The 24,356-nt window shown below is 46.1% G+C and overlaps 1 protein-coding gene across 2 annotated transcripts in view; it reads left to right on the top strand.

Moving 5' to 3' along the window:
* Window positions 1-13,569, top strand: part of LOC147015527 (uncharacterized) — a 31,552-nt gene extending 17,983 nt beyond the window's left edge. For both annotated transcript variants that reach the window (XM_085850335.1, XM_085850334.1), the window contains 6 exons: window positions 810-928; window positions 4,050-4,107; window positions 4,474-5,069; window positions 7,914-8,450; window positions 10,099-10,617; window positions 12,431-13,569. In XM_085850335.1, the coding sequence (XP_085706461.1) occupies window positions 810-928; window positions 4,050-4,107; window positions 4,474-5,069; window positions 7,914-8,450; window positions 10,099-10,617; window positions 12,431-12,790 (2,189 nt within the window). In that variant the 3' untranslated portion in view covers window positions 12,791-13,569. The remainder of the gene's footprint in view (window positions 1-809; window positions 929-4,049; window positions 4,108-4,473; window positions 5,070-7,913; window positions 8,451-10,098; window positions 10,618-12,430) is intronic.
* The last annotated feature ends 10,787 nt before the right edge of the window (window positions 13,570-24,356 follow it).

The raw sequence follows: 24,356 nt of genomic DNA, 5'->3' as shown, positions 1-24,356 counted from the left end.
GTTACAGAGAAAATAAGTGCAGAATAACTTTTCAACAGAAGGACACTGACAGGACAAGTGGTTTAAGATGATAGAAGAGGCATGTTAGGAAGGTAGCAAGGCAGGGGTCTTTGACTTAGAAAGTGGTGAATGCATGGAATGGTGTCCCAGCAAGTGGAGTGACAGCAGAGTCAGTGGATAGTTTTAAAATTGAGTTGGATTGGTATCTGGAAGTAGTGGGGATTAGAGGGTACTTGTATATTGGCATGATTGCACAGACTTGATGGGCCTAATGGCCTCTTCCTTCATTGAAATCCCTTGCATTCATTTATCTGTTTTTCACCTGTGAAGATTTGCAGCCATTGAAATTTCTTTCATGCTGTAGTACAATATTCTAGCATTGTTACCTTGTGTAAGCAAAGCAAAAAGCAGGGTGAAGCAGTTGGTTGAGTTTGTCTGTCTGTCTGTCTACAAATGTCAGTTTATGATTGAGGAGAAACTTCATTGAAATTTAATGTTATATTTTGAACATGAATCGGAAGACAAAGCTGCTGTTGAACAGTACTTTGAGTCTGAATTGGTCCTGATTGCACATGTGCAGAGAGGAGTAAGGTATTTTTTTTAATGTCTGTCTGTCTAAGTCTGTCTGTCTGGCAATCAACGAAAATTGAAAATAATTCCAAACAGGAAACTTACTGTTTTTAATAATGTCAGAAAGAACACAAACAAGCACGGATAAGTGATGTAACGTGTTAAATAAGGTGGTGTAAAAGACGTCAAAGATTGTCTGGTAACAACATCCTCTTGTTTTGTTTTTTTTCCTTTTACAGCACTTCCCTCATCATTCGAGTTTCTGGGGATTTACACCGAAGACGACATTTTAGATTTTTTGTTCAGAAGCTCCATCATATTGGCTGTTTCGACATGGATGTTGAAAAGCTTGATTGAGGTATGGATTTGGTGTGCGTGTGTGTGTGTGCGTGTGTGTGTGTGCGTGTGTGTGTGTGCGTGTGCGTGTGCGTGTGCGTGTGCGTGTGCGTGTGCGTGTGTGTGCGTGCGTGTGTGCGTGCGCGCGCGCGTGCGTGCGTGCATGCGCGCGCGCACTTGCAGGGCATGCTTGCAAATGCTGGGGTGCATCCTCTGTGCAGACATGAGTTATCAAAATGAGCTCGATATTTAACATCTTGTCAGAGTAATTATTATAATAGTAATAGTCTTGTAATCATTTGTGAGGTAAATATGCCAAAAGTAATATAATTACACTGTTGTTTACATTCTGATTCATTGCTCGGGAAACGTTAAGAGGCAGAGTTGATTCAAAAACAAAGGGTGATTGTCATATTCCTGTAACTTTTACCGTGTTGCACATCGTTAACAACAAAGCTGGTTCGAGTTATCTTGTTTCATATAAAAAATATTACACAAAGTCAAGGCTCGTGGAGGGGCGAGGACACTGGATCAGGATGCAACAGAACAAAACGAACAGTGCAAAGATGGGTGGAAACACCAACAACAGGGTTGAAGGACAAAATAGAGGTAGACTTGAACAAATAAGGGATGTGGGAAGAATGCATGGGGTGGACAAGATAGAGACAGAAGCAAAGTCTCAGGAAGGAAAAACTGGACGTAAAATTTCGTACAATTAATTTCCAAATTCATGAAGACAAAAACGAGCAGTCGTACAACAACAACAAAACACCTCCATCAAATTAACAAAATTTGGTTTCTATTGTTGTATTATTTGAAAAAAAATTGGTTCCGGCTTTTTCAGCAATGTAGATCATGCATACAGGGAAAGTATTTTCTGAATGTTTGTGAGGAACAAACATGAAAAGATGTTCTTGTATACTTGGTGCCCGAAACGAGGTCCATCTGGATATGTAAACGTGCAATACTTGAAGTATTCACTGTAACACTTCGCACTGTACTTGGTCTGCAAACGATAAATGTTCATTTACTTTCCACCACTCACTGTACATCGTCCGCAAATGACAAAAACCCAAAGACATCTCCAATAATACCGCCACAAAACCGAGAAACACCAGCTCCCTTTTGTCGTGATCATGCCCGTGAAAAATCATGTGACGTGCCATTATCTTCAATCACGTGATCCTCTGTGGGCAGGAGTGAAGGTCCACTGGTCCACTTTTGTTTATGGACAATTTTGTGATTTTTCTTTTCCCCCTGAAATATTGGCTTTGAATTACATTAGTGTGCAAGCAGGGTGAGGCCTCAATCTGTTCACCATTGATCGGAAGGGTACTGAGTTATAGGATACGTCTGCCAACACTGGTTGTTCCCTCCGCCAATAAAGGTGGATGGAGGTTAGGTTTTCACTCTTGCTTGTCTTTCTGTGAGCATGATGTCTCAAAAAGTTATCGAGGTATTCAGACTAAACTTGGAAGACAAATTGGGTGTGTGGCAGGGAAGAATTGTTTTGATTTTGGTGAAGATCCGGATCTGTGAAAAGTTGTTCTTCATAATTGAGATATAGTACCAAAACGATATGTGTGTGTGTATATATATATATATATATATATATATATATATATATATATATATATATATATATATATATATATGTATGTATATATCGATCGCAAGATATTCCCCTCGCCACCGAAGGTGAAGGTTATGTTTTCACCCCTTTCTATCTTTCTTTCTGTTTGTGTACAGGTTAGCTCAAAAAGTTGTGGATGTATCCGGATGAAATTTTGTGGACAGGTTGGGTGTTTGACAGGGGCACACTGATGAGGTTTTGGTGAAGATCCGGATCTGACTACCAGAATTTTTAAAGTGATTCTTCACCGTTGAGAGATTGGGCCAAAAACGATATATCGCACGATATCTCAAAAAGTTTGGACGGACTCAGATTAAACTTGGTGGACATGTTGGGTGTGTGACAAGGAAGAAGTGATTTGATTTTGGTGAAGATCTGAATCCGGATCTGGATACGAGAATTATTTAATCATTAAAGCGATTCTTCACCATAGAGAGAAAGGGCCAAAAACGATATAGTACTGTTTTGCATGATATTTCAAAAATGTATTGGGCCCGATATGTTCTTGTGGATCAGGCATTTCGTGGCAGAGGTATGCGCTCTACCGAGTGCCCTTCGAGTTCAAACACGTTTTGGATGGATTATGACAAAACTAGGTGGATTAGTTGGGTGGGCGAGAAGAATAAGCCGATTAGATTTTGGATAAGGTCCGGATGCAGATCTGGCCAATCAGTGGGATACAAAAGGTAAACTGTTAAGCCTGGCAGAGGCATGTGCTCTCTGGAGTGCCATTGTAGTTGGTGAATTTGTCAAGAGGAGGCAAGTTATCCCTGGCTCTGAAAAAAATGATAATTTGTGCTCGAATCTACAGGAAGCATTCCACCAATAGTACAAATGTGTTCCCAGTAATGACGTAAACCGACAGCCACGTGCTGAACACAAATTTGTGATGCAAGCAAAGGAGAAAATCAGGAAATGTTTCCCTATCCAGTCATAGTCTGCATATTTCATGACGTGGTTTTGCACATCCACTCATCAATGGAAGTTGTGTTTTTTTCCGAGGGGAGGAAGTGTTGGCAGGACGTGTTTCGTGGAAAGACGAAAAGAAGAATTTCTCTCTCACTTTCAGTTTTGCACTCCAAGGATCATTGATGTAAAAACACAGTGTTGTTGTACAAAGTAGATGTATGTGGAACCACCAGCACTGGCTTTTGTGGTGAATCATGCTTGGACACTGCAGAGTGAAAATCTAAATAATTAATACTTATAAAACAAAATTATTGTCGGTAATGATTAATGGTTTAACTTTTGGAAGTTTGAGTTTCACCAATTTAATACAACTTCACAGCACTCAATGAAATGTAATCCTATAATTAGACAGGATATGCCAACAGGATCAAATGAATTGATTGAATACAGAATAGAGTGGAATGTGGAAATGATGAAAACCGAACAAGTCAAACGTATTCTTCCTGAACTTTTTTTGTTCAGAATGTGTAGAATTGGGTGGAAGTCACAGTATGTATCATTATTCTAAATTATATTGTTGTTGCTATTCTGTGTCTTGCAGATATTACTTGCGTTGAAGAAGGTTCGTGAGTATAAAAGCCATTGCCCTCGGAACCACAGTAAGTTAAACCTCCTGGAATTGCCGACAAATTTTGTTCACTTACCATGAAAGATAATGTTCATAATCATTTTAGGGCTGGCAGGATAGCTTGGATGTATGCACATTGGATGTATGCACATCTGCCGGCATTAGTTGGTGGACGGACGATAAAGATCCCTTGGTGTCCTTCGTGAAAAGTAGGCAAGCTATCACCAGCTCCATGAACAAATTACAAATTTCTGCCCTGTCGTACAGAGGCCATTACATCATCAGTGATGCTTCCTGCCAGCCTTGTACTGCATATGTAAGAAGAGAACAATAATGTTTATCTCAACATGCAAATACCCTGCTATAACAATGTCCCCTCCCCATTCCTTCCAAACAGACCACCTATCATTGATGAATCTGCCACAGCATCTTCAAGCAAGTTATGACAACAAATGGAGTTTTATGCTGTTCCATTGTTCCTGCCAACATGGAAACCTTCACAAGCCACAGGGCAATGGAACCCAGAGCCACACAGCAAACACTCCATCTCTTGGACAATCCCAGTTACAGCATCCCTCACCTCGAAATACTCAATGTAATGAGAATAACCTCATGAAGGGATATTGTCTCCAGTCTAACAAGAGCTCAAACCAACATATATCACCGATATCTCCACACGTATCGGTGAAACACTTCCAGCAAGGAATAACTCCAGCAATGATGCATAAAGAGAATGAAAATTTTCAATTCAAAATGAAGGAATTGCTTCATAACCCACAGTGTGAATGCAACAGACTAGTTGAGCTGGCAAATGCTGTCAGCCCAATCATGGTTTACCATGTGACCAACAAATCATGTGGAACAGGGATGAAGAAGGGCATCTTGCCTCGTTCCGAAAACAAAGGTGCAGTGACAACTATTCAAGCATCACACAAAGAGAACGTCGTGCAAAATGAGTTCCAAAAACAGTACCAAAGTGCCATAACTATCCAGGTAAGGGCACCACTTTACACATTTCCTTTTCACAAACCCTCAAGCTATGAAATGAGCAGAAATACACCAGTCTTACATTTTGGGACGGTTTGGTGTGACAACATAGATCGGCAAGTTGGCATGCTAAGTTCAAGTCATACATTACGGTGATTTGTCCATTGTGTACGACTGTCCATGGAATTCAGTTAAAAGTATATTGATACCTTCTCATGTCCTGGTTCATGTGATGAGTACATGCTTTACAGAGTTCCTTATATTATTAGCCCCTTTTGGACTTCGTCTGAAACGGGGGCTGATGTATTTGGTCTTGATTTTTGTGTGCGTGCGTGTGTCCGCAACCACATGTCTGGACTGATTTTATTTAAACTTGGCACAAAAACAATACATGATGGGAAACATATGCACGTCATTTTTTTCGACATTACATCCAAGATGGCCGACTGGCGGCCATTTGAGTTGTAAAATAAAACCTAGTGCTGAACACATCCTCAACCATTTCTCGGAGATGCATTCACCGATCTTGTTCAAACTAGGCACACAGATAAAGAATGATGGCTAACATATCCACGCCATTTTTTTCGGCATCAGATCCAACATGGCCGACTGGTGGCCATTTTAGTTGTAAAAAAACCCCGATATTGAACATGTCCTCAACCATTTCTCGGAGATGCTTTTTCTGATGTTGTTCAAACTTGGCACGCTTACAAAGAAGGATGTCTTGCATCAGCACATTGTTTTTCTTTGAGAGCAGATCCAAGATAGCTGACTGGCGGCCATTTTAGTTCTAAAAAACCCAATGTTAATCACGTCCGAAACCATTTCTTGGACATACATGTACCGATGTTGTTTAAACTTGGTGCACAGATAAGGAATGCCACCTTACATAAGCACATCCATTTATTTTGAGATCACATCCAAGATGGCTGACTGGCGGCCATTTTGTTACTTAAATGTGTCCCCAACCATTTCTCCGACATGCATGGTCCGATTTTGTTCAAACTTGGCAAAAGCACAGCACACAATGGCATACACGTGCCCCTCACTTTATTTTGCGATCTCTTTAAAGATGGCCGACTGATAGACTGGCGGCCATTTTAGTTGTGAAAAAAACCCGATGTTGAACACATCCTCAACCATTTCTCAGACATGCAATTACCGATGTTGTTCAAACACGGCACCCCGATAATGAGTCACAGCTTACATATGCGCATCATATTTTTTTGAGAGCAGATCAAAGAAGGCCGACTCGTGGCCATTTTGTTACTTAAATGTGTGCCCAACCATTTCTCAGACATGCATGGTCCGATTTTGTTAAAACTTGGCACTGACAAAGTACATGATGGCATCCACGTGTCTCACTTTAATTGTGATCTGATCAAAGATGGCCGACTGGAAGACAGGCGGCCATTATAGTTGAAATAAATATGGGCGAGCCCTTTAACTCCATTCAGCAAAATTACGAAAACAATGGGGGTTATGACATTTTATGTCTTTTTTTTTTTTACTTCTTGTATTAAATACTGAACATAAAACCAGCAACGAGGAAGTGATAATGGTGAAAAGGGGGATCTCAATAATGAGCAATGTTTGTGTGGTTCAAGTTTGACTTGAAATTTACAGCATAACATAAGTTGACACATACCGGTCAAATTTCAGCCAATCCTGTACAAGACCTTCCATGACCCTTTCAATTGCTTTAAAATGAAAGAAAAAAAAACCAGGTGAATGTCCCATTTATGCCCAACTTGGTAAAACTTAAAATAAAATAAATACTGTGTTGTGGAAGTCAGTAAAAAAATTTTTAAATCAAATCCAAGAACCGAATAACTGCATTTTGTATTTATCTTCTCCAAATCCTGATCCAATATGATGGTTTGGATAAAGCTTCTGCCATCTCTTCTTGCAGTCAAACTTCCATGGTTACAGGATGAGGAACCAGCTCAAGAGAAGACCAAATTAAATGGTGCTGCTATGTGGGAGAGCAGATAGAGGTTGCTGGTCTTGGTGGGTTTCAGACATACGCTGATACAGCAACCGCTTGAGTTTAGCACTGGATCGATCTTCTTTGCTTGGGTTGACCATTCCCAAACTGCACAGGCATATTCAGCCATGCAAAAACAGAGGGTCAGTGCAGTCATTCATATGGTTGTGGGATTGGCTCCCCGTTGCGAGTTACCCTGTTTGCTGAGAAGAACATTTTGAGTGCTGTCTTTCCCTTTCACCTTGTCGATGTGAGCTTTGGAGGTTAAATAATAGGCGAGGGTCACACCAAGATGTTCTGGGTTTTCTCAGTGTTCTCGTCTGGTTCCACTCCACCAAATTTTCAGTTTGCATGTTTATTCAAGTGGAAGACAGAGACTTGATTTTTTTTGAGGGATTGGCTCTCAAGTGCTTATTTGCACAGAATGAGGACAAGTTGAACGGGCCTGAGAGAGTAGATTCCAATTCAGGGAAATCATTATTCTTTGTTGTGATGCACCGGTCATCTGCAAAGGGAAAGATAAAGCCCCTGGTCTGGGGATGGAAAGACTGGTCATTGACATAGGTTTTAAACAGAATGGGATTCAGGCCGCCACCTTGAGGAAGGGCTGTTGTTCTGCTTGTGACATCAGCTCTTTATTCCGGACAGTTCGATGGAGAGGGTTGTGAGGGTGGGGGGAGTGGGTGGAGAGACACAACAAACTTAAAATAAAATAACTACTTTATGGTACAAGTAAGTACATTGTTGAAGCAAAATCAAAAACCTAATAGCTGCATTGCATGTTGATTTTCTCCAAATCATGACCACTGTGACTTTTTGGATTAATCTTCTGCCAACATTGTAATCTGTTCTTTTCCTTGCAGTCAAACTTCCGTGGCTTCAGGACGAGGAACCGCCTCAAGAGATGGTCAAATGAAATGGAAACGATTGCATTTCGGTCCAATGATGACATCCTGCATCCAAAGGTGGAAATTCCACCAATCATTGTGCTGGATGAACCACATTACCCAAGCAAAGTTGAAAACCAAATTCATTCCAGCACTTTGAGGTCTCAAAGCAATCAGGTATGTTACAGCAGAGCGAGCTCTCAGAGTTCACGTGCAAGTCAGGAAGGTGATCAAGAATTGGCACTTGAGTTCCAGCACCAAGCTCAGCTGGGCATTTTAATTCGACCCCGAATGGATCATCACGGTGTCATTGAATCACGTGACTCGACGTCGAAAACCACCAAGGAATCGTCTTCGTCTTATAACGACTTGGTCAATAAAATTTGGATAAAGAATAATTCATTGCAAATCCCGACAAAGCCAGAAGCAGTTGTGACAATTCAAGCGAGTTATCGAGGACACCTGGCCAGGAAGGATTTGAAGAAGCAGCACCAGAGTGCCACAACTCTCCAGGTAAGAAAACATTTCAGAAGTAATTTAATATATGTTCTAAAATACAAAATTGTCATTCAAAAAAAAAAACTTTAACAACATGACATAAGTCGACACGTATCGGTCAAATTTCAATCACCACTGTACAAGTCCTTCCATGACCATTCAATTGCTTCAAAATGACAAAAGAAACCTCCCCAAAACAGGTTAATGTCCCATTTATCCCCAACTTGGTGAAGTTTACAATCATCATAATTCATAATCATCATCATCGTTTTGTATCGTCACTCCATTGGCGAGCAGCCGAACACTACATCATTAGCCTCTGCCATATCCTTTGGCATACATGTCCCATTTCACATGCCACAGCTCAAGAGATGTTCCATGGTCTGGGGACCCTTCCCCCATTCACAGTCTGCTGCATCTTCAGTGTTTCCCCATCTCAACATGTTTGATTTACATCTCCCCATGCCAGCCCATAATCTGTTCAGGCTGCACCATGTTATCTGTAGCAGTTTGGCACCTGATGGGAGCTTCTCTGATGGCTTGAGGGTCGTGTGTTCATCTTGCGGAGATTGTTCTAGTCTCTCTTTGCACATTTTCAGCCTTCTTGATAATTAGTTACCATCCACTGGTTGGACAAAAGAGAGGAAGCTACTGTGAGATTTGAGATATGAAGGGAGCAATGAATGACCATGGAGTGGGCGCCTTTCATCCTCTGATTGTCAGAGGCATTCTTTCTGGCTACCTACAGCCCCTTCTTATGTTGGGTACTGCTATGCAGGAGAGCACATAGAGGTTGCTGGTCTTGGTGGGTTTCAGACATACGCTGACACAGCAACAGCTTGAGTTTCGCACTGGATCGATCTTCTTTGCTTTGGTTGACCATTCCCAAACCACACAGGCATATTCAGCCATGCAAAAACAGAGGGCCAGTGCAGTCATTCAAATGGTTGTGGGGTTGGCTCCCCGATGCGAGTTACCCTATTTGCTGAGAAGAACATTTTGAGTCTTGGCTTTCCCTTTCACTTTGTCGATGTGTGCTTTGGAGGTCAAATAATAGGCAAGGGTCACACCAAGATGTTTTGGGTTGTCTCAGTGTTCTGGTCTGGTTCCACTCCACAGAATTTTCAGCTTTCAGGTTGCATGTTTATTCTTCAAGTGCATGACAGAGACTTTATTTTTTTTTTGGAGGGATTGGCTCTCAAGTGCTTATTTGCACAGAATGAGGACAAGTTGGACAGACCTCAGAGAAAGAATAGGTTCCATTTCAGGGAACTCATCATTCTTTGTTGTGATGCACAGGTCATCTGTGAAGGTAAAGATAAAGCCACTGGTCTGGGGATGGATAGACTGGTCATTGACATAGGTGTGAAACAGAATGGGAGTCACGACGCCACCTTGAGGAAGGGCTGTTGCTCTGCCTGTGACATCAGCTCTTTGTTCCGGACAGTTTGATGGAGAGGGTTGTGAGGGTGGGGGGAGTGGGCGGAGAGACACAACAAGCTTAAAATAAAATAACTACTTTGTGGTACAAGTAAGTACATTGTTGAAGCAAAATCTAAAACCTAATAACTGCATTGCGTGTTGATTTTCTCCAAATCATGATCCACTGTGATTGTTTGGATTAATCTTCTGTCAACATTTTAATTTGTCTTTTTCCCTGCAGTCAAACTTCCGTGGCTACAGGACGAGGAACCAGCTCAAGAGATGGTCAAATGAAATGGAAACGATTGCTTTTGAGTCCAGTGATTACAACCTGCTGAACAAACTATATCACCCCAGCAAAGTTGAAAAACAATTAAATTCCAGCAATTTGGGTGCTCAAAGCTCTCAGGTGTTTGACAACAGACCGAGCTCTTGCAGTTCCTGTGCAAGTCAGGAAAGTGATCGAGACTCAGCTCTTGCGTACCAGCACTGGGTTCAGCTCGGCATTGTAATTCGACCCCGATTGGGTCATGATGGTGTCAGCGAGTCACGTGGTTTAACATCTAAAACCACCAAGAGATCATCTTCATCCTACAATGACTTGGTGTGTTGTTATGGGGTCGATGTAATTGGGAAGAAGAATACGTTATTGGAAGACCTGACAAAGGAAGAAGCAGTTGTAACTGTTCAAGCAGGTTATCGAGGACACCTGGCCAGGAAGAATTTGAAAAGGCAACACCAATGCGCAACAACTATCCAGGTAAGAAAACATTTAAAAATGATTTTTAACAATCTCTAATCTACAAAATAGTTTTAGTGTTCAAGGTTTAAATTTAGCATTGACCTGGCTGTTATTCTAACCTGAGTCCATTGTTGATAATTCCTCAGTTTAAATTTCAATCCCATAGAACACGCTGCTGTCACCATTGTTTGTGCATCTCTTCCTCGTTCGTATAAAAGTCCACTTTTGGCTTCTAATCTCCATGTTCTGCAATTGAAACAGTGAGGAAGAGTAAGATACCCCTACCCGCTCCCTGTATGTAAATGTTTCTCGTTGCTTTCATCCCTTTATTTCACATTTCCATGTGAAATTGCTTGCTCTCCCCTCAGCCAAAGAGCCTTCTGGTGTGGATGGTGTGAAAGTTATACCATGAGCTTTGGATCACTTTTCAAAAACGACACACTCTTAGCAAATACTCTTATTACTCTGAATGGTGAAATGTGCAATGTAGATGAATGGAGGTGAGTGAAGCGAGAACCTGTTGTGGTGTCGTAGCTCTGCACAAAGACTAAATTGTACTCATCATACCCCAAGCCTCCCCACCCCCCATACCATCCTGCCATCATCCCAATATGTATTGGAGCATTCTAGGAAGGAGTCAATCAACGTTGCTCTCAAAGGGCAGGTGTTGTTTGATTACAAGATAGTTCGTAAAAGTATCCCATTTCTTCGTTCTGGGTGTGGCCAGGTAGGATGGTGCGACGTGGCACGTTCCCCCCCACCAAGAGGAGGAGATAATTCCTCCTCCTCTGATGTCGGACACTGTGTGCGGCAGTGTGAGGGACTTTCTCCACTCGTTCCTCTATTTATTGCATTACATTGAGGGCAGGAATTTGTTTGTTTCTGATGTTGTGGTTGGTCAGTGTCCTGGGAGAAGGGAGGGTTGAGTTTCGTGAGGACCTTGGACTGGAGCATGGTGGCGACTTGTGGGGCCCTTAAGGCAGGGAATAATGAGGCATTTAGGACTGTGATTAGTAGAACTCCTGCGTCATGGGGCCATGTTGGGTGGGGCCCTGGGATGGGGAATGGGGAGAGCCCCTTGTGGTCCATCATTGGTGAGTCTCAATTTGGGGGGGGGGGGGAAGGCGGGTGGCAGAAACTTGCAATGAGACAGCATTTGGTATAAAACCATGGCCCCACTAACAAGGGGGTTTCAGATGGAACTGCCGAACCAGACAATAAAGGTTAGAACAAACATGTTTTGTCCTTTTCAACAATACTCTCATTTCACAATTTTCTTAGTTTGCTTCTTTTTACTTCCACCACCAAATGTGGATGGAGGTTATGGTTTCACCATCGTTTGTCTGGCTTGGTAGCAGAATATCTCAAAAAATTATGGATGGTTTCAAGGGAAACTTGAACATGTTGGGTGTGTGACAAGGATGAATCGACTAGATTTTGGTGAAGATCAGGATGCAGGTTCTTCTTGTAGAATTTTGAAATTTTTCTTCACCATTGAGAGATGTGGCCAAAAACGTTATGTAGCATGATATCTCAAAGTTATGGACAGATTTGGATGAAACTTGGTGAATGAGTTGGGCAGGTAATAGAAACAAGCTGATTTGATTTTGGTTAAGGTGCGGATGCAGAGCTGGCCTATCAGTGGTATACAAAATGTAAATTGTTGAGTCTGGCTGAGATGTGTGCTCTTCTGAGTGCTGTTCTGGTTTAGTGTTGTTTTTGGATATTTTTGTTGTTGCATTCTGTACTTTGTCCATCCAAATGCTCATCCATTGCAACTGTTGGGGGATGAGGTTTCAACAATCAAAATAATTTGTTCCTTTCTCCACAGGCAAACTTCCGTGGCTACAGATTGAGGAAAGAACTTGATCAAAGTCCAAATGAAACAATTACCTTTTGTTACAACGATGATAACCTGGATTCAAAGGCTAAAGTAGTAGCATTCCACCTGCAGGATGAACCAGATGACATCATCAAAAAACAAGGCAAAGTTGCTTCCACAAAAGCCACCTCTACACATGAATCAAAAGAATTTCAAAAACGAACAGCTCGTGCTGCAGTTCAGAGTTCCCAGGTGAAGCCAGATCTTCCTTCTTGCTCAACTCATGATGCTGGGGCGAAATCAGCTCAGAGTTGCTTATGCTGCAACATATGTCACATTCGCCGTCTCCATTTTCAATTCCTTGAATAGTTATAACCTTAAAATCTGGGCAGCATTCGAAAGTGATGGAACTTGTACAAAACAGACTCCTTTCCTGAAAATCAGTTTGATGAGAAATCCTAGCTGCTGTTGTTGTTGTTGGAGGTATGGCTGTTGGATGCTTGCCTAACAGTACTTACAAACTGGTAACTGAGACAAGAACCTGGGAAACCAGAGTAGGAGAAAAGATTACATGGAGGAACAAAACTGAGAATATCACTCAAGATCAATGTGCCCGAATTGTAGAGAAATTAAAATGATGGACCCAGTTGGGGGGAAAGTTTGTCCTACATTGGACTGAACTAAGTTATCAAAGTGAAGCCACGTTTCTTGTTAACAAGTACATGTGAGAGGCTCCCTCTCTCAACAGTTTTACTTCCATTGCTTTTCTCGATTTCAATATCCAAACTTATCCTCTGATCATGAATGATGCTCAGTTTCTCATGGTATTTGGAGTTTCCTATAACCGATCAGTGATACATATTTAATCCCGCTTGAACCATTTTTCTGTGTTCTACGTTTGTAGCATGCCCATGCTCCTCGTTGAGGGAAACATTTTTGATCAATGCCTTCCTCGACGGGTTCCTCTACTTATTGTATTAACCTCTGTTTCTGTCTTGCCTGTTGTGTACAAAAAACTCCACTTTTTTATCGACAACAAGCAAGACAGAAATAAACAAGGTAATAATCAAATCTGTATTTCCCAATACATGCATGTAAATCTTGAAAATTGTTAATAAAATATTTTGGCCATTTTTAGTGGAGCATTTCCAGAAGTAGTGAAAGTGTTTTTATTGGGACCAAGTGAGACTTCAGATATGATTAAAATTGTGTTGTTGGGACACTTCAGCACACAGTCACACTGTGCGGATCATCTGTGGTTGAAGCACTTGCACTCTGAGCCTTCATTCCGAAACTAAATCTCCAGTATTTACCACACGCACACGAAGCAAAAAGCCGGTTTGAACAATTGGTTCACTTTGTGTGTCTGTCTGTCTGTGTGTCCACAATGTCAGTTTATGATTGAGGAATAACTTAATTTCAGTTCAATGTTATAGTTTGAACATAAATCGGAAAGAGGAGATAATGTTTGTAGTCTGTCTGCCTGTCTGGCAGTCAAACAAAACTGAAAATCATTCCAAATCGGAAACTTCGTTTTTTAGAACATCGTAAAGAACACAAACAACAGTCATGAAGAACTAATGTAACAGGTTAAAGGAGGTGGGATTTTTTTTTCTTGGCTCGTTTGAGAGCGAACATACAGAACGCACAACAAGGGGAGCAAGAGACAAGAGGGGTGGGAGAGGGAAGGAAAAAACAGTGGAGAACTGAGATATGAGGAGATCTGTGGAAGGGAGAGGGATGGGATGGGGTACACAGGGGAAATAATATGGACACTCCAGGGACTTTCAGGTCCTTGCATGGCAGGGACTTTCAGGAAGTCCTGTGAAGCTGAGTCATGGTGAAACCGGTGATGTGCATGATGCAAATGGGTGTTTGGTGAGCTTGGGGGTGACAGACCTGGGGTTTCTTGGAGTACCCAATGTGCAGAGTGTAAATGTCACGGAGTGTGTGCCGAGAGCGAGTGAACCGGAATGTGCGAGAATGGAGCGTGATGGTGAGGGAGCAAATGTCGGTCAGGCATCGACTCAGATAGGAGTCGTGGGTAGTCAGACAGATGGGAGACATGAGTCCCCCGTGCATGGTACACTGTGTGGACCCGGAGGATTCGCCCCAGCGTCGGTCCCATATAGACCGGCGTATGGGATTCGAATGCAGGGAAGCTGTGCCGTGCAGTTCGCATGGTATGATGGCAAGAGCGACCTGAGGGCATACTTGGCGCAGTTTGATCACGTGTGTAGGGGTAAGGCCTAAGTCACATCTGGCACGGCGGCCGTAGTGTCTACAAAATCTACGGCCACGAGCAATTATAGGGCGGCCGCAGTATTTCCATAGTCACACAATGTAGCAGTCACATGTTTTTATTTTTCGGGTAGCCGCACAGGGTATTAATAAATTGTGGAGACCGAAAACGTGAGGGTGCCGTATGGTCTTTGATTTGATGTCGCACGGTGACCTTAGGGCGTCCCTGCGGCGGCCATATAATTTTCAAGGCAGACCCAAGGTAGCCTCCAGGTGCCCGCAAGGCGACCGCAGGGGGGCCCTAAGGCGAACGTGCGGCCAGACGGATGGTAACGAGTGGGTTTTTTTTACCAGTTCTTTTTTTTCGGCTTGTCGAATTGCTGCGGCCAACGTAGAAATGAAAAAAGTTATAACTCCGCGCTATAATTCCACGGCGACCCCTACGGCTTGTAAAAGATAGCCATATGGCGTAGGGCCACCTTGAGGCCACCTCAGAAACTCTGCGGCCGCCGCACGTTTCTGTCAATTCGGGGCGGGGGGGGGGGTACAGCCGCCGTATCCTAGCCGTAGAGCAAATGTGACTTAGGTCTAACGGTTGGGGCCCGGACAAAGGTGGGATGCACCTTGTAGCAGCACTGCAAGGTGTGGTGGCCGAGGTTCTGACCACCATTCCCCCTGGGGCCATTACTACGGGAGGAGCCGCCTCAGAAAGGAGGGCGGACCTGGAGGAAATGGTTTGGGGCATGGTAAACCATCAGTTGGCGAGGTCTGGACCATGACAGGTGGCTCTGATGATGGCACCCGGTCGGCCGCCGATAAATGCTCACTCGGAATTACAGAGGGCGCAATTCGGAGTATCGGAGGCATACGCTTTCCCAGGTAAGGTGTTTTTATTGTGGTCTGACAGGTCACCTGTTGCGAGACTGCAGAGCTCCACGCAGGGATAGACTTCACTATCCAGGACCACCAACTCCGCCCCGGACCGGACCGGACGAGCAAGCCTTCAACACCCCCCCCCCCTCGCCCCCACCAGGCCCCGGGAAACTAGGATGTGCCGGCCATATAGGTCCATGTTTGGCTGTGGTAGATGGAAAAGTGACCCCATCGATGCGACAGGTCATTTATTGTGGCCAAATTGGTATTGGTAGTTCAACAATTAGGTGTAAAATTGTTGGGGTAGATGCCGTGGTGGACACAGAAGCAAGCGCCACGATCATCAGCCCTGTGATCCTTGATTCGAGCAACGACAGCTGGGATGATATCCGCTGTCTGGAAAATCATCGCCTGCAGCTGGCTACCTTGACAATGGCTCCCATCATATGGCGTGGTTTTGTAACCCTTAAAGACCCAGTCACACCTTGACGTTTTAGCGAGCTTATGCCGATTGTTGAAAAATTTGTCTAAAACGCTGGCACGCGTCGAATACGTAATGGGTAAGTTTTGGAAACATTGAGAGCACGCTGAAAAACACTGCCATACGTCGTAGTACGCTGGCTTTCATCGTTGTACTTTGCGGTTGTCCTCAAATTTTAGCATGCTTGAAATTTTATGACTTATGCCAGCGTATGACTCACAAGTTCCGCTACACTGGCCATAAGTTGTAGGCACGTTATGCGATCGTTGTCACACGTTGACACACGTTACTTGAAAGTTAATCATAAGTCAAAACACGTCGAGGTAATGTTTAGCGTTCCCGAAACTTATTTATAACCTGTGAGTAACGTGTTGTAGGCACGTTATGCGATCGTTGACACACGTCCACACACGTTACTTGTAAGTTACTCATAAGTCGAAACACGTGAAGGTAATGGTTAGCGTCAGTGTTCCAGACTCCCAGGTTTTTTTTTTTTCTTCGGTATGACGGTGATGTTGACACTTCGATTTCTAGTGCGGTTATGATTTAAATCGTTTACTATCGTTATTTTGGACCAACCACGATCGCCTCAACCATAAACCACAACAACCACGATCAACACCAACCACGATCGCCTCAACCACCAACCACAACCACGATCAACACCAACAACGATTGCCTCAACCAACAACCACGATCAACAACAATCACGCCGCCTCAACCACCACCGCGTTTTCTACCTCGGCACACAGTTGCCAGAGGCCTGGCCTTCGTCGAGGGAAAGCAGGCGGCCCCCGTTATCCCCTCCCCCGATACAAACGAATGGCGTCTCCACGGTGAATTTCACCCTGCAAGGGACAAAGACGACTACCGCAGCGGCGGGCGTCCCTAATTTGGCGGGAAAACGCTTCCTTCTTGAAATTTCCCGCATGTTCTGGAAGGGAGGGTGGGAGTTGAGAAGGAGCTGGCGTGGGTATATAAAGGAGGAACGCGAGCGCAGAAAAGAAGAGTGAGAGTGGGAGAGTCGTGACCGTTGACACGAGGATCAAGAACGAGGTGGCAGGATCGTGTGCTCTGAGGGGATTGCGAGGAGGGCGCTCTGAATCGCGCTCTCGTTCGCAGGGTCGTCGAGTCGGAAGAGACGCCAGCGGTGAAGGCTGGGTCTGGAGAACGGAGCCCAAGACTTCACCACACGGTCACGTTTTCTTTCTTTCTTTCTTTCTTTCTTTTGGGCTTTTGTGTGTGTGTCTGTGGCGCCGTGTCCTTAAGTAAACCTGCTTAAGTGACTGTAGATAATAATAAAATCATAGACGGTTGTAGTGCTTCACCTTGCTCGTGTCTTGTCCCCTTCCCCTATTGATTGCATACCTGCATACGTGCCTCCCTGTTTCCGTGTGCATTATAAGTAAACGTCCTTGTGTGAGTGTTAACCCGTTCGTCGTGTCCTCTTTTTTTTCCCATTGTACCGACGTATTGCTCTCGGAATAATAGCGGGCTTTTTGAGAGCCCATAAAAGTAATCTGATCCAACGAAGCGATGACGCTCTGTTGAGATATAAACGGCAATTTGATCTGGAAATTCGTAACACTGGTGTCGAGGAGCGGGAAACAAACTCTCCCGCCTCAAACAAAATTAACGGAACCGGATCAAGGGTGTGCGAGGCGACCCTCCGGTTCCATTAAATTTCGAGCTGTTTAAATTTGTCACGAGAAGCAAGATGGCGTTTCAAGGCGAACGGGAGCAGGGGGTAATGGATGTAGAAATATTAGAATCCATGTCCCAGGATGAAATCCCCATGCAGGACATTCCCATTGAGATGCAGGTTGAACATCCCCCACAAACAACCCCAGAACTCGAAATGGGCGCAGCGGCGGGGGCCGCGGCTTTTGACACCCTTCCCTCCCTCCGTCAAAGTCCCTCCCCGGTCCTCAGCGAAACCGCGACCGATAATGGCGGATCGTTTCAGCTGACTTTGCAAGATGGCGGCACCACGTGGCAGGACGAACGAGCTGGGAGGGAGTACAACGGTTGTGCGGTCCGCAATAACGACGGGCGAGGTCTTAATTAATGGGAAGACCGAAACGTGTAAGAGGAGACACGAGGTGACGACGTCCGAAAAATTAAAAAAAGAAAGCAAGATTGAAGTACGCGGAGAGAGTGAAGGAAGAACGAATGAAACAGGAAAAGGAGATCGGCCAATTGAAAGAAACGATGAGATTGGAGAATGAAGAACATGAGAGACGGTGGGGTAGAAAACAAAAACGATATGAATTTGAGATTAACCAACTCGAGGAGAGTGCAAAATTGGAGTCCACAGAGATGGAAAAGCTCCGGAAAGATAACGAACAACTCAAAAAGCTCAGAGAGGAAGAACGACTCAAATGGGAAGGAAAATGGAGCTAGGAAGAAACAGAAATACTGAACAAGGAAATAAAATGTATTGAGACGCGGGAGATAGAAAAAGTAGAGGAGAGACTACACGATAAAGATGGGGTGAAAGACGAGCACATACACATGGAGGTAGTGGAGGACGATGAGGGGGAGCTCGGGGAATGTGTCGTGACCCGGTGCAAGCAGCCGGATAGCCTCCTTCAGGAATGGAGGGAGACGCTATGCTCCCCTTGAAGTGGATCTCGACCAGGTGGGTCCGGTCAAGATTTGCGAGGTAGAGGGGGCGAGTGCTGTTGACGGGTGCACACGAAGCTTGGGGGGTGTGAAGACCCCGAAACCCCTTGTAGTGCAAATCCCCATTGTGAATGTCCCAGTGTGTGTGTTCACGAGTGTGGCGAAACGTGTGCTGAAACACGTGCATGGTGTGGGTGAAAGGTTGTGTGTGAAAGGAACCGCGTGTGAGTAAAATGGTGTGCGAGGTTGCGAGTGAGCCGAAGTGCGTGCCTCCCAGCACATCGTGTGTGGATGAAGCACTGTGTGTGGAAGAGATAGCGTGTGTGAGTGAAATGGCGAGCATGAGTGAAAAGGTGTGTGTGAGTGAAACCCCCTGTGCAAGTGAACGGCCGTGTGTGAGAGCGCTGTATGTGAGGGAGATGGCGGTTGGCATGCGCGAACATGCAACCGAATGTCATGTCGAGATGTGTGAGTGTCGTGGAATGTGGGAGTTTGTGCGCGAGAGTGCGACGATGACGTAGCCTGATGGTGGACAAAGGCCGAGTAGCGGCCGTAGCTGTTTTGGGAACCGTGCCGGGTTTGCACGGCAGCGCGCGCGGGGTCCGTGCTGTGCTACGCACGAGGCCGACACGTGCGCGGCTACGCGAGTGAAGCCCGGTCCGTAAACGCACGCGGTGGATTAGCCGATCCTGCGGACGGACAGAAGGTTGGCTGGGATTTGGATTTGGACCGGATGGGTTCTCCACGCGAGCATGATTGTAAAGCTCCGACGATCAGAGCAAGTGTGTTCGCGTGGGGAACCCCTCAAAACGCGAGGCTTGCTTTGGATGCGCAGGGTGACGTCGTAGCTGTATGGTCTGAATCCGGCAGGTGGGGAAATCCCTGCCGGATGGTACCATCCGAAGAGGGACGAGGTGCGCGAACAGCTGCCATGACGTCATGGGGAAAGAGCGCAGGTTGCGAGTTGCTGCGCTGGTGTCTGCATTAAAAAAAAATCAAGCCTCGCTTCGGGTGAACAGGATTCCCGGGCAAGGGGTGGAAGACCCCCCTGTCTGGGCACAGGATACCACTAGTTAGGGGGAAGGGTTAGTGATAGCTAGACCGGCTTCATGGGGCAGGGACAATTCCTCATGGGGCTCGTGGAATGGATTAGGTAGAGGGATTGCACTTTAGATTTAGGATGGGAAATTATATTTGGAGACAAGGACAGACTGTGAGTGTGTAGTGGGGACGTAGCTTAACTACGTAGAGTTAAAAGGAACGTGCTATATTGTAAGGGATGACGAGGGAGCACGAGGTAGTTAGGGGATGCAGTCAGAAGAATGGCAGTGATCAGTGATGTGTGAGAAAAGGAGTGAAATGAAAACAAACTTGTTGAGTGAGTGAGGCCAGCGGGCCTGATTGTATGGAGCGAATGTGGAATGCATGGTGCGATGAGTGATTGGGGGGAGGATTGATTCCCACCCAAGGGACCCCGGAGTCAGTATAATGTGAGTTCGTGGGTTGGTTAAATTTACAAAATGGAGGTCGTTTTGCTGTTGGTGGGAACGTAGGCTCAAAACCCGTTTGGAGGGGTGCAGGAGCCCTGTTGATGGGCTGGGAGCGTGTCTGCGAACGGTCAGTATCGCTTAGTGGGTACCCCGGGCACCGCGCTAGTCGACCGCGGTAGGCCAAGGGTCCATGGGGGGCCGGGATAGTGTAGTGGGCCCGCATGATGCGGGGCCCGGGGCACCATTGGCCGCGTGGGCAGTGCATTGGGCATGGGCACCCAGGGAAGGGGCCCGGGGTGCCAGCCTGCCACGTGAGCGTTTCAGGGAGTAGCCATGGAGGGCACTCCCCAGTGTTTAGGGAGCTGTTAGGCTCGGAGGCAGTTGCAGGGCCCGGGGGTGCCATAGTTTGAGAATCGGCAGAGGGTAGTTCCTGCCAAGGGAGCCACGCGTCCCAGCTACGAAACCGTGTGAGGGCATGAGGGAAAATTGGAGGGCAAGGCCCGAAAATGTGAACACCAACACAGGCGACGGGAATCTTGGTTTGTAGAACCAGCAGTTTAAGCGAGAGGCGCTTTTGGAAAGCCTCAGGGTAGTTTAAGGATAATAAACGTTAGGGTAGATTAGGAAGTGTACCCCATCCGCACCATCCATCCCTTCGCTCTCGTTGCGGGCCGCTGGACTCACCGTGGTAAAGTAGATCGCTGAGATCTGAGGAGGCCATTCTGAGGTTTCATTGGGCCTCGACACAGGACACTAGCTCTCCCTTATTCCCCTCCAGCAAGGGAACGTAGGGGTTGGGAGTAGACTAGGAGACAGGATAGGTTTGCCGGACAGAGAAAATATAGGGGGTTAGGGAGACGATTTATAGAGGGGGAAATAAAAATAAAATAAAACGAAAAAATAAGTTGGGGGCTAAATTGGGGATTTTTTGCAAATTAAGGGAGTGGGTATGGACAGACAGGCAAAGGCAATAGGTTGGGAGGGAGACGGTATGGTAGGTCCGAGCACGCCTTCCGAGTGGCCAGCACCACCGCACTCCCTCCACACACTTGCAGGACAAGAAAAGAGGCCGGCCAGTTCATCTGCCGGCTGTTTTGCTTCAAGGCCTCTGCCGGTCAGTTCATCTGCAGGCTGTTTTGCTACAAGGCCTGTGCCGGTCAGCTTCACCACCGGCCCGTTTTGCTACAACGGCCTTGTCTTGCCTTGCCTTGCCATGCCTTCTCTGCCTGCCTTTGCCTTGACCCCATGTGTGCTAGCCCTTCCTTGCATTTGCCCCATTCATCCATCACCATGTGTGCCAGGATCATCGCGCGTTCTGCAGGGACTGCCCTGTAGGCAGCTGCATCACGGGACTGCATTGGTGGCCCGTGCACCGTGTTGTCCATCCATCCATCTACACCATGGGACTGCATTGGTGCAGCCCGTGCACCATTTTGTATTCACTGCGCTCATTTCACGGGGGAGGCCGAGGACTGTGTTTGAGCAGCCGGCCACATTCCCTGTCACCTGCATTGGATTCATGAGCCAGAGACTGCATTTGGGTAGCCTGGCTCCCTGATTCACGAAATGGCCTGTGGGATGATATTGTTAGGTGCTTTTCTTTTCCCACAGAGTCCATCAGTTCTGGGCCATGGTTTAGTGTAAAATTATAAGTTAAGGTTAAAGTAAATTGTACACGAGTTGCGCCCCCCTGCATGTGTGTCATATCGCCGGCAATTTAGTTAAGTCGTCTGTATGAGTGGGTTTGTTTAGTTAGTTACTCAGCCCGTAGGTTATTTACTTTTAGGACACGAATACACTAAATGTTGCACTCAGGGACCCGAAGATAAAACGTACTTGGGGAAACTTGCATATGATGGCACACGAAAATTCAACGACTCAGGACGAGTCTGTAAAAAGGGAGGGGGTAGTGTTACGGCTGTGGAAATTCGCAGAACACCATATAGGTCCTTAGTTCAGGTATGCTGATAAGTCCGTGTTCAGTTGGATTTCCCCACCGTTGTTTAATATAATGGGAATTATTCAGGTCACCCGGGCTGTGATCTTTGAGTTAGCCGTTTTTCTTTACCATCGTTATTTTGGACCAACCACGACCGCCTCAGCCATCAACCACAACCACCCCGATCAACACCAACCACGATCGCCTCAACCACCAACCACGATCAACAACAACCATGCCGCCTCAACCACCACCGCGTTTTCTACCTCGGCACACGGTTGCCAGAGGCCTGGCCTTCGTCGAGGGAAAGCAGGCGGCCCCCGTTCCCCCCTCCCCTGAACGAATGGCGTCTCCATGGTGAATTTCACCCTGCAAGGGACAAAGACGACTACCGCGGTGCCGCGCGTCCCTAATTTGGCGGGAAAACGCTTCCTTCTAGAAGTTTCCCGCATGTTCTGGAAGGGAGGGTGGGAGTTGTGAAGGGGCGGGGCGCGGGTATAAAAAGGAGGAATGCGAGCGCGGAAAAGAAGAATGAGAGTGGGAGAGTCATGACCGTTGACACGAGGATCAAGAACGAGGTGGCAGGATCGTGTGCGCTGAGGGGATTGCGAGGAGGGCGCTCTGAATCGCGCTCTCGTTCGCAGGGTCGTCGAGTCGGAAGAGACGCCAGCGTTGAAGGCTGGGTCTGGAGAACGAAGGCCAAGACTTCACCACACGGTCACGTTTTCTTTCTTTCTTTTGGGCTTTTGTGTGTGTGTCTGTGGCGCTGTGTCCTGAAGTAAACCTGCTTCAGTGACTCTCGATAATAATAATCATAGACGGTTGTAGTGCTTCACCTTGCTCGTGTCTTGTCCCCTTACCCGATTGATTGCATTACCTGCATACGTGCCTCCCTCTTTACGTGTGCATTATAAATAAATGTCCTTGTGTGAGTGTTAATCCGTTTGTCGTGTCCTCTTTCCCCATTGTACCGCCGTATTGGTCTCGGAATAATAGCGGGCTTTTTAATAGCCGATAAAAGAATTGGGTCCAGTGAGGTCTCGCGATAATACACCACTCGGTTATCCCAGTACGGAACGAACCGCTTAAGCAGTTCGTGTCCAAGCAGACCTCGGTGAGGTACGGTCTCTCGGTAGTATGCCTGCGCGAATACTTAGGTATATCGATAATTCGGCGATTGACCCTGTCGCGCGCGGGTAGAGTGTTGACCCGGCCATGGTGTGTGTTTGGAGCACACCCGTGACTGGTTTCCGGCGTTGTTCCGGAAGGTCGCGACTAAATTGTCCGTCCGGTGGGCGAGACGGTCGCCATTGGCTAAAGCGGCTGTTCGCACGCTGGGCGGGCGAGAATTCGTCGCAGTATGTATATATGTATATATGTATATATATATATATATATATATATATATATATATATATATGTATGTATGTATATATATGTATATATATATATATAGTTGTGGTTCTCGGAACAGCATGAATACAACAGATAGATGTCCTAAGACAGTTATGCCATTAATATACGTATAGATAGACCCTTTCCTTTTGTTTAGTGGGAAGACAAGGGAGTGTGTTGTGATGGGTTAATAGTTCGGTTATTAAATCATTTTCCCCTCATTTCATCCCCACTCTTTTTCTTTTCTTTTCTGAGGCAAAATCCGCGATGTGCACTTTGGGCTGGACTCTCGCTTTGAGCTTCCACGACAACCCACAGTACCCTCTGCCTGCTCGCCCCTCGTCTCGTCTACCATAAGCGTGCACCACCATCTACCCAAAACCAGACATGCGCGACGAGTCACGTACGCTTTAGCACCCAGGTGGGCGGGCTGTACCGGCGTCTGCCCGAAACCCGGCCCAAGCTGGCGGACCACCTGTGGGGTCAGAGCCAGTCGGAATGCCCGACTCGGGCGATGATGTTGGATTCGGCATGGCCCCTCCCCCGAGCTCAGGGCTCTATAAAAGACTGGCAAGCTCCTCCTAAGAAGTGTTGTGTTCGGTGTGGGTGTTTTTTTACGCGGAGTGTTCCTGTTCCTTGTCTCTGCCCACACGATGTCGACGAATCGCCTTCTGTTCCTCGTCTCCGCACACACGAGGTCGACCTCGCCTCCTGCTTCTCGACTCCACCTACCTGGTCCCGCCTACTGCTCCCCCCTCGCCCTCTGGACTCCGCCCTTCTCCACTCAAGCTCCTCCTTCAGAACACGATCTCCACACGTGCGGCTGTGTCCAGAACAACGCGGCTATTGTTGGGTACCGCACCACGGAACATCCCTCCCCTGAAACACCCC

This window comes from Eptatretus burgeri, chromosome 12, assembly GCF_056783735.1.
Source record: "Eptatretus burgeri isolate ZD-2024b chromosome 12, Ebu_testis_v1, whole genome shotgun sequence".
NCBI lineage: Eukaryota > Metazoa > Chordata > Myxini > Myxiniformes > Myxinidae > Eptatretus > Eptatretus burgeri.
This window is presented reverse-complemented; position numbering and strand designations above follow the sequence as displayed.